This window comes from Lynx rufus, unplaced genomic scaffold (assembly GCF_022079265.1).
Source record: "Lynx rufus isolate CCGP_SWC_20201006 ecotype Redwood Valley unplaced genomic scaffold, mLynRuf1.p SCAF_8, whole genome shotgun sequence".
Lineage (NCBI taxonomy): Eukaryota > Metazoa > Chordata > Mammalia > Carnivora > Felidae > Lynx > Lynx rufus.
The window spans coordinates 68170184-68184402 of NW_025814896.1; the positions used below are offsets into that span (position 1 = coordinate 68170184).

The window sequence follows — 14219 nt, forward strand, 5'->3', positions numbered from 1 at the left end:
TTTTTTAAAAATGGTGTATCACAAATACTATTATTATATTGATCCTCTTTATTTATTTATGTGGTCCTCTTTATTTTTTATCATTAGAGAAAAAAGTCACACTTGCCCCATTTGTGTCTCTGCATGCCCTCAGGCCCCTGATCCTTTAAAATGCAAAAAATCAATTTAAAAGTAAGCTTACCACAAAACAAAACAAAGCTAACAATCTTGGCATACTAATATAAATGATAGTTTTAGTGGTGGCTGCTAAGAGATTCTCTATTTTCGACCTGGTGCCCTTTTATTAGTCTCAAATAATCCTAGGAAAAAAATCCTACTTCTTGAGAAGTTGTCTAAATCAGTGATTTTCATTTCTTTTTTAGCCAGGATCTACACTAAGAAATTAACCAGTATATGTTTGCATGGATATAGACACACATAATACAAATTAAAGTTTCAGAAAATTATTCTTATCTTTAGCATGTAATGGCCTATATTTTCTGTTTGATTCTGTTCTATTGCATTAAAAATTGATGGTCTTGACCCACTAAATTGATTTCACTACGTACTGATGAGTCATGACTCATAGTTAAAAAAAATATTACAGGGTGCCCGGGTGGCTCAGTTGGTTAAGCATACAACTTAGGCTCATGTCATGATTTCGTGGTTTGTGAGTTCAAGCCCTGCATCGGACTCTCTACTGTCAGTGCAGAGCCTGCTTCTGATCCTCTGTCTGCCTTTCTCTCTACCCCTCCCTGACCTCACACATGTTCTCTCTCTCTCTTAAAAAAAACAAACAAAAAATGGGGCACCTGTGTGGCTCAGTGGGTTAAGCATCCGACTTCGGTTCAGGTCACAATCTCACGGTTTGAGTTCAAGCCCTGCGTCAGGCTCTGTGTGGACAGCTCAGAGCCTGGAGCCTGCTTCGGATTCTGTGTCTCCTTCTCTCTCTGCCCTTCCCCCACTTGTGCTCTGTCTATCAAAAATAAATGAATCTAAAAAAATAAATAAACAAAAAAAACCCTGTTAAATATTGTCATTTCATATGCTAAATAGAGCAAGACAAATCCTATTTAGTGCATTTTAAAGAAAAAATTATTCTATAAATCCTACAGGTGGTATTTATCTGAGGTTTGGCTTTGATATGGTAGTTAGTACTTTTACTCATTATGTCCAAGCTTGAGCATTTCTTGTTGTATATTATAACAAAATTCCATAAGGTAGGTTCTAAGTTCTTGTAAATACAGTACCTTGGCAAATGTCATCCTGTACTCTTTTATAAGTGGAGAAAGTGTCTCTATTATAGAGGTTACAGTTTTCTGTGTTAAATGAAATTTGTGAAAGTATCATGTGTCCTAATTCCGATTTCAAACTTTTTCTCATGCTCACATCCTACAGTGCTTTCTTACATACTTTCCACCTTTCCCTGCACGCTAAGAAGATCTTGCTGAATTTGTACAGTTAGTCTCTTAGGGACTGACCAACTGACCTTGCCTGGAATACCTTCTTTACCTATTTTACTCAATGTGTTATAATTTGTGCACATAATCATCTGCACAGCTCACACTCCACAGGGCAAAGAGGTTACAGTTTTGGCCGAAGCACTCAGTTTCAGTAATTTTAGTTGTGTAGGAAAATACATAACTTTAGAATGAATAGCAACATTTAATTGGAGTAGTGAGCTGGGGAATTTAGTGGGGATTTTCTTTTGACTCCTGTTATTAGGTTAATATTATGCTGTTTTCATCTAAATATACTCTAATATGCCATGTGGGAACTTTGTGAATTATAACTAGAAAGCTAAATTATAAATAGGAAGGCTATGGTAATAACTCTTAGGAAGAAACTCAATAAAATATTGGACATTTTGAAGAAGAGATTATTTCCAGTTAGGAACACATTTATTGAAATCTTTGTGACATAAAGATTCTTAATTTACATGTGGACTTAATACATTTTTAAAAACTATTTTTAAAAATATTTATTTTTGAGAGAGAGAGACAGAGTGTGAGTGGGGGAGGGGCAGAGAGAGAGGGAGACACAGAATCCAAAGCAGGCTCCAGGCTCTGAGCTGTCCACACAGAGCCCAATGCGGGGCTCAAACTCACGAACCATGAGATCATGTCCTGAGCCGAAGTCAGTTGCCCAACTGACTGAGCCACCTAGGTGCCCCTGGACTTAATACATTTCTGAGGAAACTAAAACCAGGCCCTTTACAGCAAATGTTAGGAATGGAGGACAAAGTAACTTTTAAAAATATGCTGTAAATTTAGATGAGTTATTCTTGATTAAATAATGCTTCTTAGTCATTTGGCAATCTGCCAATGATAATCTCTAGCGTGGTATAAAACCCCCCCACAAGATAGAAAAAAATTTCTGGAGCGTTTGATATTTTTATAATTTATGTATGAAGGATTACACAGATTAAGAATACAAATGCTTTCTATAAGACCATCTCATAAGGGAAATGCTTCTTCATAAGGATTTGTTTTATTTTTTAGTTGTAAAAGTGAATCAGCTGAAAAAAATGATTAATCACCTAATATGTGTAAGATTCTAGGATAGATATAGTGGGAGAAACAAGTGAAAGAGATGAGTGTATCACTAAAGAAATTTATAAGATAGGTGAAATAAGAGATAGATGTGTAAAGGTAGTAACACCCAGCCATGTAGAATAAAAAATGAGTGAGAGGGACGACAAGTGCAAAAGAAGTCCAAAGAGAGACATCACTTTGGGTCACTTATTTATTGTCTACGCCCTGCTTTATTTCAGGTAAAGGAGGTGTCTTAAATTCCATGGATTAGGGAGAGGGTGAATTAAGAAGAGCTTGGTAGCAAAGATAAACCTGTGGCTGGGTCTTAAAGGGTGCCCAAGGAGGGCAGGTAAGGAAGAGGGTATTCCACATGGTCCTAGTGGTATGGGTGCCAGAATGCAGAAGCATGGGGCACAGCTAAGGAAAGGCAAGTAGGACAATGTGTTGCCTGCAGAAGAAGAGCAGCAGATCAAGTGAGCAGGTTTTTGAGAATGAGTTCTGGAGCTCTTTGAATGTTAGGATAGGAGCTAAAACTTAAATTTATACATACTGATGAGCTGCTCAGGTCTTTGGCATGTAAGTAATAGGATGAAATAGGATTTTAGGAAGATTAATCAGTGGTGGATATGAGAGTATGGACATGGCAAAGATAGGATATGAACAAAAATGGAGGAGATTTGATAGCACTTCTGAGGTAAGGGGAAATGGCCTGAAGTGTCTGTGTGACAGCAAGAATGCAAAATAAAGAATTGATGTGGAAGACAATTGAAAGGAACAGCTGGCGGGTCTTAGTGAGTGAAAAGATAAGAGGATGAGGGAGATAGTAAACTGTAGGTCTATGTTGTAACTTAAATTATAATGTAGAGAATAATAAGAGGATGAGGGAGATAGTAAACTGTAGGTCTATGCTGTAACTTAAATTATAATGTAGAGAATAAAAATATTTGTGGAAAAGGCCATAAAAGTTATTTTCAGAGTATGTGTCCAAGTACCTTGGCTCAAAGAGTATTTTAAGAAGACATAATTTAAGTAGTTTCTCCACAAGGATATATTTTATTTTTTTGTTTTACCTTCTTTTTTGCTTACTTAGTTCTTTTGGTTCTGGGATTTATGAATTAATCAAAAAGTTTATTGTGTATGTATGTAGCACACAACTAATTAGTATTCTCTCATATCACTGAGACAAATTCTAGAACACTAGCTTACCAGAGAGGATTGCATCTGTAAATGTAAAGAGTAAAGAGAAGTAACTAGTTATATGGTAGAAAAGTCAGAAATGTGAAAAACATACAGAGAAGAGATACTTTGTAAATTTTATGAAATCTTTTATCTATTTGGATCACTTTGCACAATGACATAAAGGTTGAATGTAGATTAAATACATAGTCTAGTTATGACTATACATTTATATAATAAAATGTCAAAGGAGAGCTAAAAACTGGAAATAACCCAGATATCCATCAGTGGAAGAGTGGAAAACAGTGTTATATTCATATAACTTGGCAATGAAATGGAATGGACTATTCAACAATGAAAAGAAAACTACTAATTCAAACAACAGCCTGGATGAATAGCAGAAACATTGTGTTGAGTCAGAGAAGTCTTACACAGGAGTATATACTGTATGATTCCATTTATATGAAGTTCTAGAACAGGCAAAACTAATCTATGGGGAAAAAATCAGAACCATTGTTACCACTGGGGTGGTGGTGGGAGTGAGGGATTAACAAAGAAGGGGCATGAGGAAACTTTCTGAAGGTGATAGTGTTCTATGTCTTCATAGAGGTTTGGGATCACATGGATGTATGCTCTTCTCAAAACTAAGTGGTATGCTTGGTATTTGTCCATTTTACTATGTGTAAGTCTCACCTAAAATGTAAATAAATATTGAGCCTTGGTTAGTGATAACCATGCTGAAGTGTATAGATAGGCTGATGAGTACTGATGTGTGCAACTTATTTTATTTTTTAATTTCTAATTTTTTTGCTTTCAAAAATTTTAATTGTAGTAAAATTTATTTTTTAGAGTAGTTTTAGGTTCACAGCAAGATTGGGTGGAAGGTACATAGATTTCCCATATACCCACTCCCCCTGCCACACAACACATGGCCTCCCCCCTCACCAATATTCTCTACAAGGGTGGCACATACCCTACAATTGGTGAACCTCTTTTGACTCATCGGAGTCCATAATTTACATAAGAGTTCACTCCTGGCATTCATTCTATGGATTTGGGTAAATGTATAATGACCTGTATACACCATTATAGTATCACACAAAGTTTTTAAACATTTTAAAAAAATTTTTAATTGAAGTAAAGTTGACCCTATAACATTATATTAGTTTCAGGTGTAAATCATAGTGATTTCACAGTTATATAAATTACAAAATGCTTACCAGGTAAGTGTAGTTACCGTCTATCATCATACAAAGTTATTACAATATTATTGACTCTATTCTCTACGCTGTACTTTTCTATGCCTGTGACCTATTTATTTTATAACTGGAAATATGTACCATTTTATCCTCTTTACCTATTTTGCTTATTTTGCCACCCTTCTCCCCTCTGGCAACAACCAATTTGTTCTTTGTATTTATTTTTTTATTTTTTTTAAATTTTTTTTTTTTCAACGTTTATTTATTTTTGGGACAGAGAGAGACAGAGCATGAACGGGGGAGGGGCAGAGAGAGAGGGAGACACAGAATCGGAAACAGGCTCCAGGCTCCGAGCCATCAGCCCAGAGCCCGACGCGGGGCTCGAACTCACGGACCGCGAGATCGTGACCTGGCTGAAGTCGGACGCCTAACCGACTGCGCCACCCAGGCGCCCCTGTTCTTTGTATTTATGAGGAAGTTTCTTCAGTTTGTTTTGATTTTTAGAGTCCACACGTAAGTGAAGTCATATAGTATTTCTTTTCTCTGTCTGACTCATTTCACTTAGCATAGTACCTTTTTGGTCCATGTCTAGGTCCATCCATTCATGGATGACAAAACTTCATTCTTTTTTACGGTTGAGTAGTATTTCACTGTGTGTGTGTATTTTCCAAATCTTTTTTATCCATTCATCTGTCTGTGGATGCTTGGGTTGGTTCTATAGCTTGGTTATTGTAAATAATGCTTCAATAAACAAAGGGGTCATATATCTTTTCAAATTAGTGTGTGTTTTTTTTTTTTTTGGATAAATACCTGGAAGTTGAATTATTGGGTTGGATGGGATTTCTATTTTCAATTTTTTGAGGAGCCCCATACTGTTTTACACAGTGGTTGCACCAATTTACCTTCCTACCAACAGTGGACAAGGTTTCCCTTTTCTCCACATCCTCGCCAACACTTGTTATGTCTTGTCTTTTTGAATGTAGCCATTCTCACATGTGTAAGGTGGTATCCCACTGTGGTTTTAATTTGCATTTCCCTTATGATTCGTGATGTTGAACATTTATTCATGTATCTGTTGGCCATCTGTTTTATCTTCTTTGGAAAAATGTGTATTCAGGTTCTCTGCCCATTTTAAAATCAGATTGATTTTTTTTGATGTTGACTTCTTTATATATATATATATTTGGATATTGATGCCTTATCAGATATATCATTTGCATATATTTTTACTTTTGCTCTTCTTGCCCGAGGATACTGTCTAGAAAAGTATTGCTAAGGCCAATGTCAAAGAAATTACAGCCTATAGTTTCTTCTAGAAATTCTATGGGAGAAATTACATTTTAATTTTAATTTAGCTGCATATGGCTAGTGGCTACCAGATTGGACAGTGCATCCCTGCAGTGTGTTTTTCAAACTATCTGAGGAAAAGAACCAGTTATTTTAAATTTCAAATCTGTAATGGACTATAAATTGCAGTAAAAATTACTACAAAGGTGAAATGAGAAAGAAGCAAAGATATGTAAAATACCACCTCATTCAAAAGAACTAGATTCAACAGACATTAAATTACTCTGTCAAAATTGCTAGAAATGTTTCTACACACTTTCAGTTTTTGTATTTTGTGTCATCATGTACCAATGACAAGTAGTTTTTAGATTGGCAATGGTCATGGACAACACTTTGAGCTAGGTAGATATCTTGTTTTTGCTCAATGTGCTTGAGAATAAATAGTTTCCTAACACCAACTGTTTATGTTAAAATTACTGGTACAGATTATTTTTTACATGTTTAAGCACTACTCAATAATGTGGTTACTGATAAAACAGTTAACATTCTTTATAGCAAGTCTTGTCTGGGATAGCTGTATATTGACAGTGCAATGTAGACAACTTCAGGGTGGACTGAGAAGGCTTATTTGATCCAGTGAAGCCATTTTTGCAGTTAGAGGTATAAGCCAAAAAATCCTTCCTTCTATAAAGTTCAGCCCGATGTTTACAGCAGCCAAATTTGCTCAGCAACAGAAAGAAATCCCTTTGGAATGCCTTTGTGAAAATTGCATACAGAAATGGATTGGCGCAAGAATTGACAGGATAAAATAGAACCAGTAAAACTTTAGAATTGGTTACTGTGATAAGGGGCACTTTGAAGGCAGCTGAGATGGCAAAAAAAGAGATAGGTGCCATGCAGGTGAAATCAGTGAAGATGAGGACCGCCATTTTCTTAGCAATTTTTTTATCTTTGTTGGTAGCCATCAGCTCTGGATTTTGAACTGCAAAATAAATTTTAATGTAGCAAGCACAAATGATGATGAAGGCCACCACATTGAGTATCAGGATGGTTAATATGTAGACTTGTGAGAGAGTGGTTTCCACATCCATGGGGAGACAAATGCTGACCTTCATGTAATTGCTGACACCCACAAGGGGCAACATGGCAACTAGAGTAGAAAAGAGCCATCCTACAAGCATAATAGGAATGGCATGTCTTAAACGCAGTTTTTGGTCCAGCTGAATAGCATAGGTTATAGTGTGCCATCTTTCTAGTGTGATAACTGTGAGTGTGTAGACAGAAAGCTCACTTGAAAATACAGTGAAAAAGCCAGCTGCACTACACCCATTCCCTGTCTGCCAATCTATGGCATGGTTATAATATTGTCCTTTGGTTTGGGAATCAACTGAGGCAATGAGCAGCAGATAGAGCCCCATGCAAAAGTCTGCAAAGGAGAGATTGCACATGAGAAAACGGGGCACTGTTAGTTTATAACGACTAGTCAGGAGAACAAAGAGGACAGTCACATTTCCCATGATGGCTAGGATATTAATAAGCCAAATCAGAACCCTAAGGAAGTCATAGCCCATAATATCTTCACAGGGATTAAAAGCATCTGGTTCGGGAGCACATCGGAGTGTCTTGGGTGAGCAGAAACCATAGTCATAATCCCAGGCACTCAGTTCACTCTCAGCAAAGATGGCAGAATAACTGTAAGAAGAATATTTTGTCTCAATGTAAACTTGAGATTTTCTATGATTCTTTGTATTTAAAAAAATGAGTCATCCTTAGTGTTTTTTTTTTAAGCCTATGAAACAAAAGGGAACAAAGCCACAACAGCCTCAGTCTTAGGTTTGTTAAATTTTTAACAAATAATGTTTATTTGTTAAATTATTAACAAATAAACATTATTTGTTAAATTATTGTTAAACAATTTGTTAAATTATCTTAGAATTCTGAATGGAAATAGGAATTTCTTTAGGGAATGAAAAGCAATATATATATATATATATATATATATATATATATATATATATATATATATGTATATGTATCTCCTGTTGATGCACAGACTTATGAAGCTGTTTACAACAGATGAGTTTTCTTTGGAAAACAAATTTAGAGACACAGTATATGCTTGCTATGTCTACAAGAACCCTTTCTTGGCATTTTCCTAGGTATTTATCTCATTTAGTTGCCAAACTGCTGTCAAGCCATGTGTCTTTGGTAGAACACTAATGGGACTGAAGGGCTCACACTGCCGAAGATTATCAGCTGTGGGTAGACTAGCTTCAACATTGGTCCCTGGCTAATCAAATAGCCCAGGTAAGAAGTGGAAACCAGGGATGGACAATCAGAAACCCAGGAGCTGAAGCCAAATACAGATATGGACAATAGGGAGAAATGGTGAAAATAGATACTCCTTAGGGGTATGAGTCAAATTCAGAGAGTAGTTTGAAGAGGGGTTCCAACTCTAGTGAAGGAACAATCCCAACTCTGCTAACCTCTTCCTCCCAAACCCACTGCTAATAATTATGTTAAGATTTTCATCCTCTCTTGTAGGACAATTACATTAGTTTCCCCCCAGCATCTTTCCTCTAATTTTGGCCCTCTCTTGCTCCATCTGTACCTTCCTCCTACGATGGCTTTTCTTTACTTTTTTTTTAATGTTTATTTTTGAGGGAGAGAGTGCAAGTGGAGGGGAGGTAGAGAGGGAGACACAGAATCCAAAGCAGGCTCCAGGCTCTGAACTGTCAGCACAGAGCCGGATGCAGGGCTCGAACTCACAGACCATAGGATCATGACCTGAGCTGAAGTCGGATGCTTAACTTGACTGAGCCACCCAGGCGCCCCATAGAATGACCCTTCTTAAGTACAGATCTATTAATTCAAACTTTTGCTAGGTTCTTGTTGTCTGTGGGATAAAATCCAGACTCCTTGTGATAACCTCGAATGATTTGGGTTATGCCTCGTCCTCCAGTCTCATTTACAAGAAGCAACAGTGCTGCACAATTCGAAACCTGGGCTCTGGAGCAAGACTGACTTTACAGGCTGTGTAAACCTGGGTGGGAGGTTTACTTACCATCTCTGTGCCACAAGGTCTTCATTTGCCAAATAGAGATACTAATCATACTTCCTTCAGGAAGGTTGTGCTAAGGATTAACTATATTACTACCTACAGAATGTTTAGAATAATACTTGGCACATATTAAGTGCTCACTAAAAGTTAGGGATTCTTATAATTATCTCTTGCAGATTGCTTGTGCAATCTTCCCTTTGGTTACATGAAATGACTGTGGCTCTCAGAATCTACTCTTTCATCCTTCTGTCTTTGTATGTGCTATTTCTTCTTCTTGCCTTCTCCTCATCTCTGGTGAATTCCTTCTTACTCTTAAAGGTAAGCCCCTCTGTGAAGCCTTTCTTGATTTCACACCCCTAAGGAGTTTATCACCCCTTCTCTCTGCCATGGCTGCACTTAAGTTCTATTGTAATTATCAAACCGTACTGCCGTTGTGTGATGATGGGTGGCTTCTTTAATAGTCTGTGAAGCTATTCTTTGATAGCTTGGGAGGCAGGGTACTAGGTCTTATTTATTTCTGAACTCTCAGTGCCTCACACAGTTTTGGCTCAGACTATCCAATAAATGCTTGTGGAGTGAATAAACCAGGGTGATCCTGGCCCTGAGAGGAATTGAAAAGATACAGGGACAATGAGTGTGTACAGTATGATGCATGTAGGCTCAACAAATTTTCTCTTCGCTCACAGTCTGCTAATATAATCTTGCTAGCTAGAGAAATGGGCATAATTTTTCTGTCAGGGCCATTACAAATAGTATTTTACCTTAGGGTCCCTCATACATTAAAAGAGTATTTTTCTCTACTCTCAAAACTTAGCTACTCCTGTTCTGAACAGGAAAGTGTGAACCTAGTTCAGTGAGTGGATGAAATGACATATTTGAGCAGTACAATTACTGAAGGGAAATAACATAGATTAAAAAAAAGAATAAAAAGAAATCCATGATCTGGGACTCCAAGATGATGCTAGAAATTCTTAGAAACCATTTTGGAACTAGTGAAGGATTGTTGCTATGTACAGAACATTGCACAGGAAACTCACCTGCTTTATTACTAAATAAGGGTACATTTGTCCTCATCTCATGCCCATTAAAAGAATATCTGTTTTTTTTTTAATATTTAAAACGATGTGGTGGTTATAAAGAATGATGTAAGGAAATAGGTTATTAGCATTAGAAAAGTTCTTTTTAAGAAAATTTTAATTATTTTTGAGAGACACAGAGCACAAGCGAAGAGGGGAAGACTGAGAGGGAGACACAGAATCCGAAGCAGGCTCCAGGCTCTAGGCTCCAAACTGTCAGCACAGAGTCCAATGCGGGGCTCGAACCCATGAACCATGAGATCATGCCCTAAGCCAAAGTCAGACACTTAACTGACTAAGCCACCCAGGCACCCCAGTATTAGAATTGTTCTTAAAGACATCTCACCGAACCCCTCATTTTATTGGTAAGGAAACTAAGATTAAAGAAGGCAAGTGATTAGCTCAAGGTCCCTCAGCACTAGGCTCTAGTGGCATCAGTAGGTCTTCATGTCCGTAGTGTATGGCCTTTCCTATATGTCACTGTCTCTGTCAGTGCTTTTCAAAGTGTGGTCCTTGGACCACTTCCATCAGAATCACCAGGCTGTTTGTTAAAGTGCAGATTCCTGGCTTGACTACAAACCCTGGATCAAATTCTCTAGGGACAGAGCCCAGGAACTTGTGTTTTAAGCAAGTTCCCTGGAGGATTCCTCCAAAATAATAGCCTTTATTAAATCAGGTGAAAACTTTCCAACTATTTCTGCCTTATTTCCTTTGCTGCTTTCCCCTTATCAAAACTACTTTAGCTGCTACCAGTAAAACTACTTCAGAAGCACTAATTCAAAGCTTCGAAAAATTCTGCCATGATTTCTGAATAAATTTCTATCAGTAAGAGGTCAAACGTGTTCCTTGTCTCACTCCTCTGGTCCTTTTTCCTTTCTTTTTTTCTTTTTCTTTTTCTTTTTCTTTTCTTTCTTTCTTTTTTTTTTTCTTTTTTTTTTTTTTGCCCTACTGAGCATATGTCTAGCAATTTTTCTCCTTGGTGATTTGCCTTCAGACCAAATACCTACCTGCTACTTAGGTTTGTGTCCTGGGACAGCTCCTGAGGGGAGCCTCATGCTTATTGACAAAACCCGGCAGGGAGCTGTCTTCAGTACTGAAGGGTCTGAATGGACTCGAATAGGCCTACAACACTGAGTCAGAGGAAGGAGGGGCCACTCCAATTCCAATGAACAAAGACAGGAGGAAAGACGGGGACTGTAGGAGAACAAAGGGACCAGCCATAAATAAGAGCAAGGACACTGATACGTTGGGGAGAGTAGGTAGGGCTTAGTGACTGGCTCTAGAATTTCTCACCTCCAGGGGCTTAGGAATAGCATTGTGGTGGGAAAGGGGGCAAGGGGATTTCACAGGGAGCACATTCTTTTTACCTAGAGTTTATGTACTAATTTCACATAGTTTTGGGGATGCTGGACATTAGGGGATTTGTTTTACAGCAGTGTTAGCATAGGAAACTCAAGACTGTAGACTTCTTTGGGAAGGCTTGGGGTGGGGCTGATGAGGATGATTGAGAGTGGGCTAACGTCTCTTGTCCCCAAAACTACCCTTGAGGCTACCAGTGACTCCAGCCAGAAGCGTTTCCTGTTGATGAGGAAAAAGCCACAGGTTGCAAAAAAGTTAATGGAAGGTGACCGACAGACCATCCAGACAAGAGCAGGGAGGGTGAGGAAAAAGAACACTGGAGGACAGTTGGTGTTGGACCTAAATGAAAGAAAAAAGGATACAGAGTATGGTATTTCTAATGTACCCCAGATGCTGTTGCATTTTGTAACAACTCTCTTCACTTTTATGGCTCTGAAAGCCAAATATTTCTGCTGTCCCTTGCAGATGAGGGAAAATGTCTCAAAAAAGGTAATTATTGTCCAGGGATACCCAGTGTTACAGGAACATTACTGCCAAGGATTCACATCCAACTTTGAGAAGCCCCAAAGCCCAAGGTCCTTCCAACATACCACCCTGCTGCCTCTACATAACTTGCAGATTGATAGGGAAAAAAAAAAACAAGAGAAAAGAAAAAAGATGTAGAAGAGGGAATGGAGAATGGCAAGGTGTTTTAGAAGGGTATCAGGTTTTGTAGCCTGAAGGACACATGGGGGGAATAATAAAACTTCTAAATCACAGTAAATGTGGCCTAGGGATGCTGGGAGTATCTTTTGAGGCATGATCTTTTACATTTGAAGGTAGGTGAAATGCCAAGGCAGCCAGGAAAAATGTTAAAAAAGTCAGTCAGTAGAATAGAAACGGATCTCCCATCCAGTGTATGTTAGTGATAGCACTGAGGTTGAATAATTTTAAGCTCCAGAGCATAGTAGTCAAGGTGGCCTGAATCTCTTTGAAGGGAAGTGACTGCTTCTAGAAGCCGTGTTTGCAATCAGTTAATCTTTGTGGAATGCTGACCACTGACTAGTGAAAATTCCTAAAAATGAAGTCATTTTTTTTTAAATGAAGTCATTTTAACAAGCCCTAAGTGACCTCAAAATACCTGCAAGTAAAAATTTTAATTTCTTTGGAGAATTTAATTATAGAATGAATGTGTAGATACATTTTTTTAAAGAGGTTTTTTTAAACAGTTAAATGTTCAACTGGATGCCACTTGTAAAGAAAAAATTCCCATTTTAAATCTATTAAAAAGTGCTTTGCAAACATCCCTCCAATGAAGACTTTTATCAAAAGAAAAGCATTGGCACTGATAATAATAAGGTGCACACAGAACAAGACATGGTTTCCTGAGTTTCTTTGCATGCAAATACTTACAGTGTTTCATTATTTGGTCTCCTTGCTGTGCTTTCACATTGTTTGGAAAAGTTTTCAAAAATGGAAAATGAAAAATTCTGCCTGAAAGAAAAGAGGTTTAAAAAAAAAAGCAGTTGAGCCTTTGGTCTTTAAACTAAACATGATCATGTCTATTTGTGCTTTGTTCATCCAAATTCTTTGCCCATTACGCCAGTCGTGTTCTGCACCATTGTCCTGACTGAAACATTTTCCCGGGAAAGAGGGAAGGCTTTGGCATTGTCATTAGAGGGCTTCCAGCTTAGATAAAATGCTTCTGAATGCTAAGTGTTTTGTGTGGGCTCCAGAGATGAAAAAACTTAAATTGGTCATATTGAATCACAGATTTTTCGATGCTTATTAAAAACTACCCTTATGGTATATGAGGGTTTGCCCCTCCCCACTCTCCTTACCACATTGCTCGTGATGAACAACAAATAGCCATTCAGAATTCATGGCTTTGAATTGTAACTAGGAACTATTTTCTGTGAGGATTTGAAGATACTGGACCTGACATGATGATGTGAATTTTCTGCTTTGTTTCCTTATGTGCAGAAATATATGTGGGTGTTCTCTACTCCTCCATCATTGCAAGAAGCTTAGCCTAATGGAAAGGGAAAAAGTATCAATAAATTAAAAGGGGCCTATACTTATTATATTCCTAAGGTGAAACCAAAGGGAGGCACACAGGAAAACTGGATGAAGAAATAGAGGGAAGGAGAGAAGGTGGTGAGAAACCCAACCTTTCCTAAGGAGGAAGGAGAAATGAGGCAGTCGAAATTGGAAATTTCTATGTTATTCTTCTCCAGCATTAACAAGATAATTCCTTATACAAACAACTTTGTATGCAAAGCAGGAAGGTGGATAATATAGCAGAACTATTTGACCTACTGGACTCACTTTCAAAAATTAATCAGCTTGTTATTTTGAGTCAGCCTTATAAATCCTCAAATTTGGACAAAGTGTGTGTGTGTATGTGTGTGTGTGTGTGTTTTGATGCTGTCTCTGTATCTGATACCTAGAGATACTGTGTGTGAACCAATCTATAGTTAACAGGAAATGTGTTTGTTCTTAGCCTTCAGTTCATAGCACTGAGTTCCATCTACTTTTTTTAAAAATTTTAATCATAGATACCAAGGAG

At 37.7% G+C, this 14219-nt stretch overlaps 1 protein-coding gene across 1 annotated transcript in view; it reads right to left on the bottom strand.

The window, feature by feature from the left end:
- Positions 1–6714: 6714 nt before the first annotated feature.
- LHCGR (luteinizing hormone/choriogonadotropin receptor) overlaps positions 6715–14219 on the bottom strand; it is a 54358-nt gene continuing 46853 nt past the window's right edge. Inside the window, exons 10-11 of the mRNA XM_047069571.1 lie at positions 13064–13144; positions 6715–7867 (exon numbers count right to left, since the gene is read on the bottom strand). Of these exons, the coding sequence (XP_046925527.1) occupies positions 6715–7867; positions 13064–13144 (1234 nt within the window). The remainder of the gene's footprint in view (positions 7868–13063; positions 13145–14219) is intronic.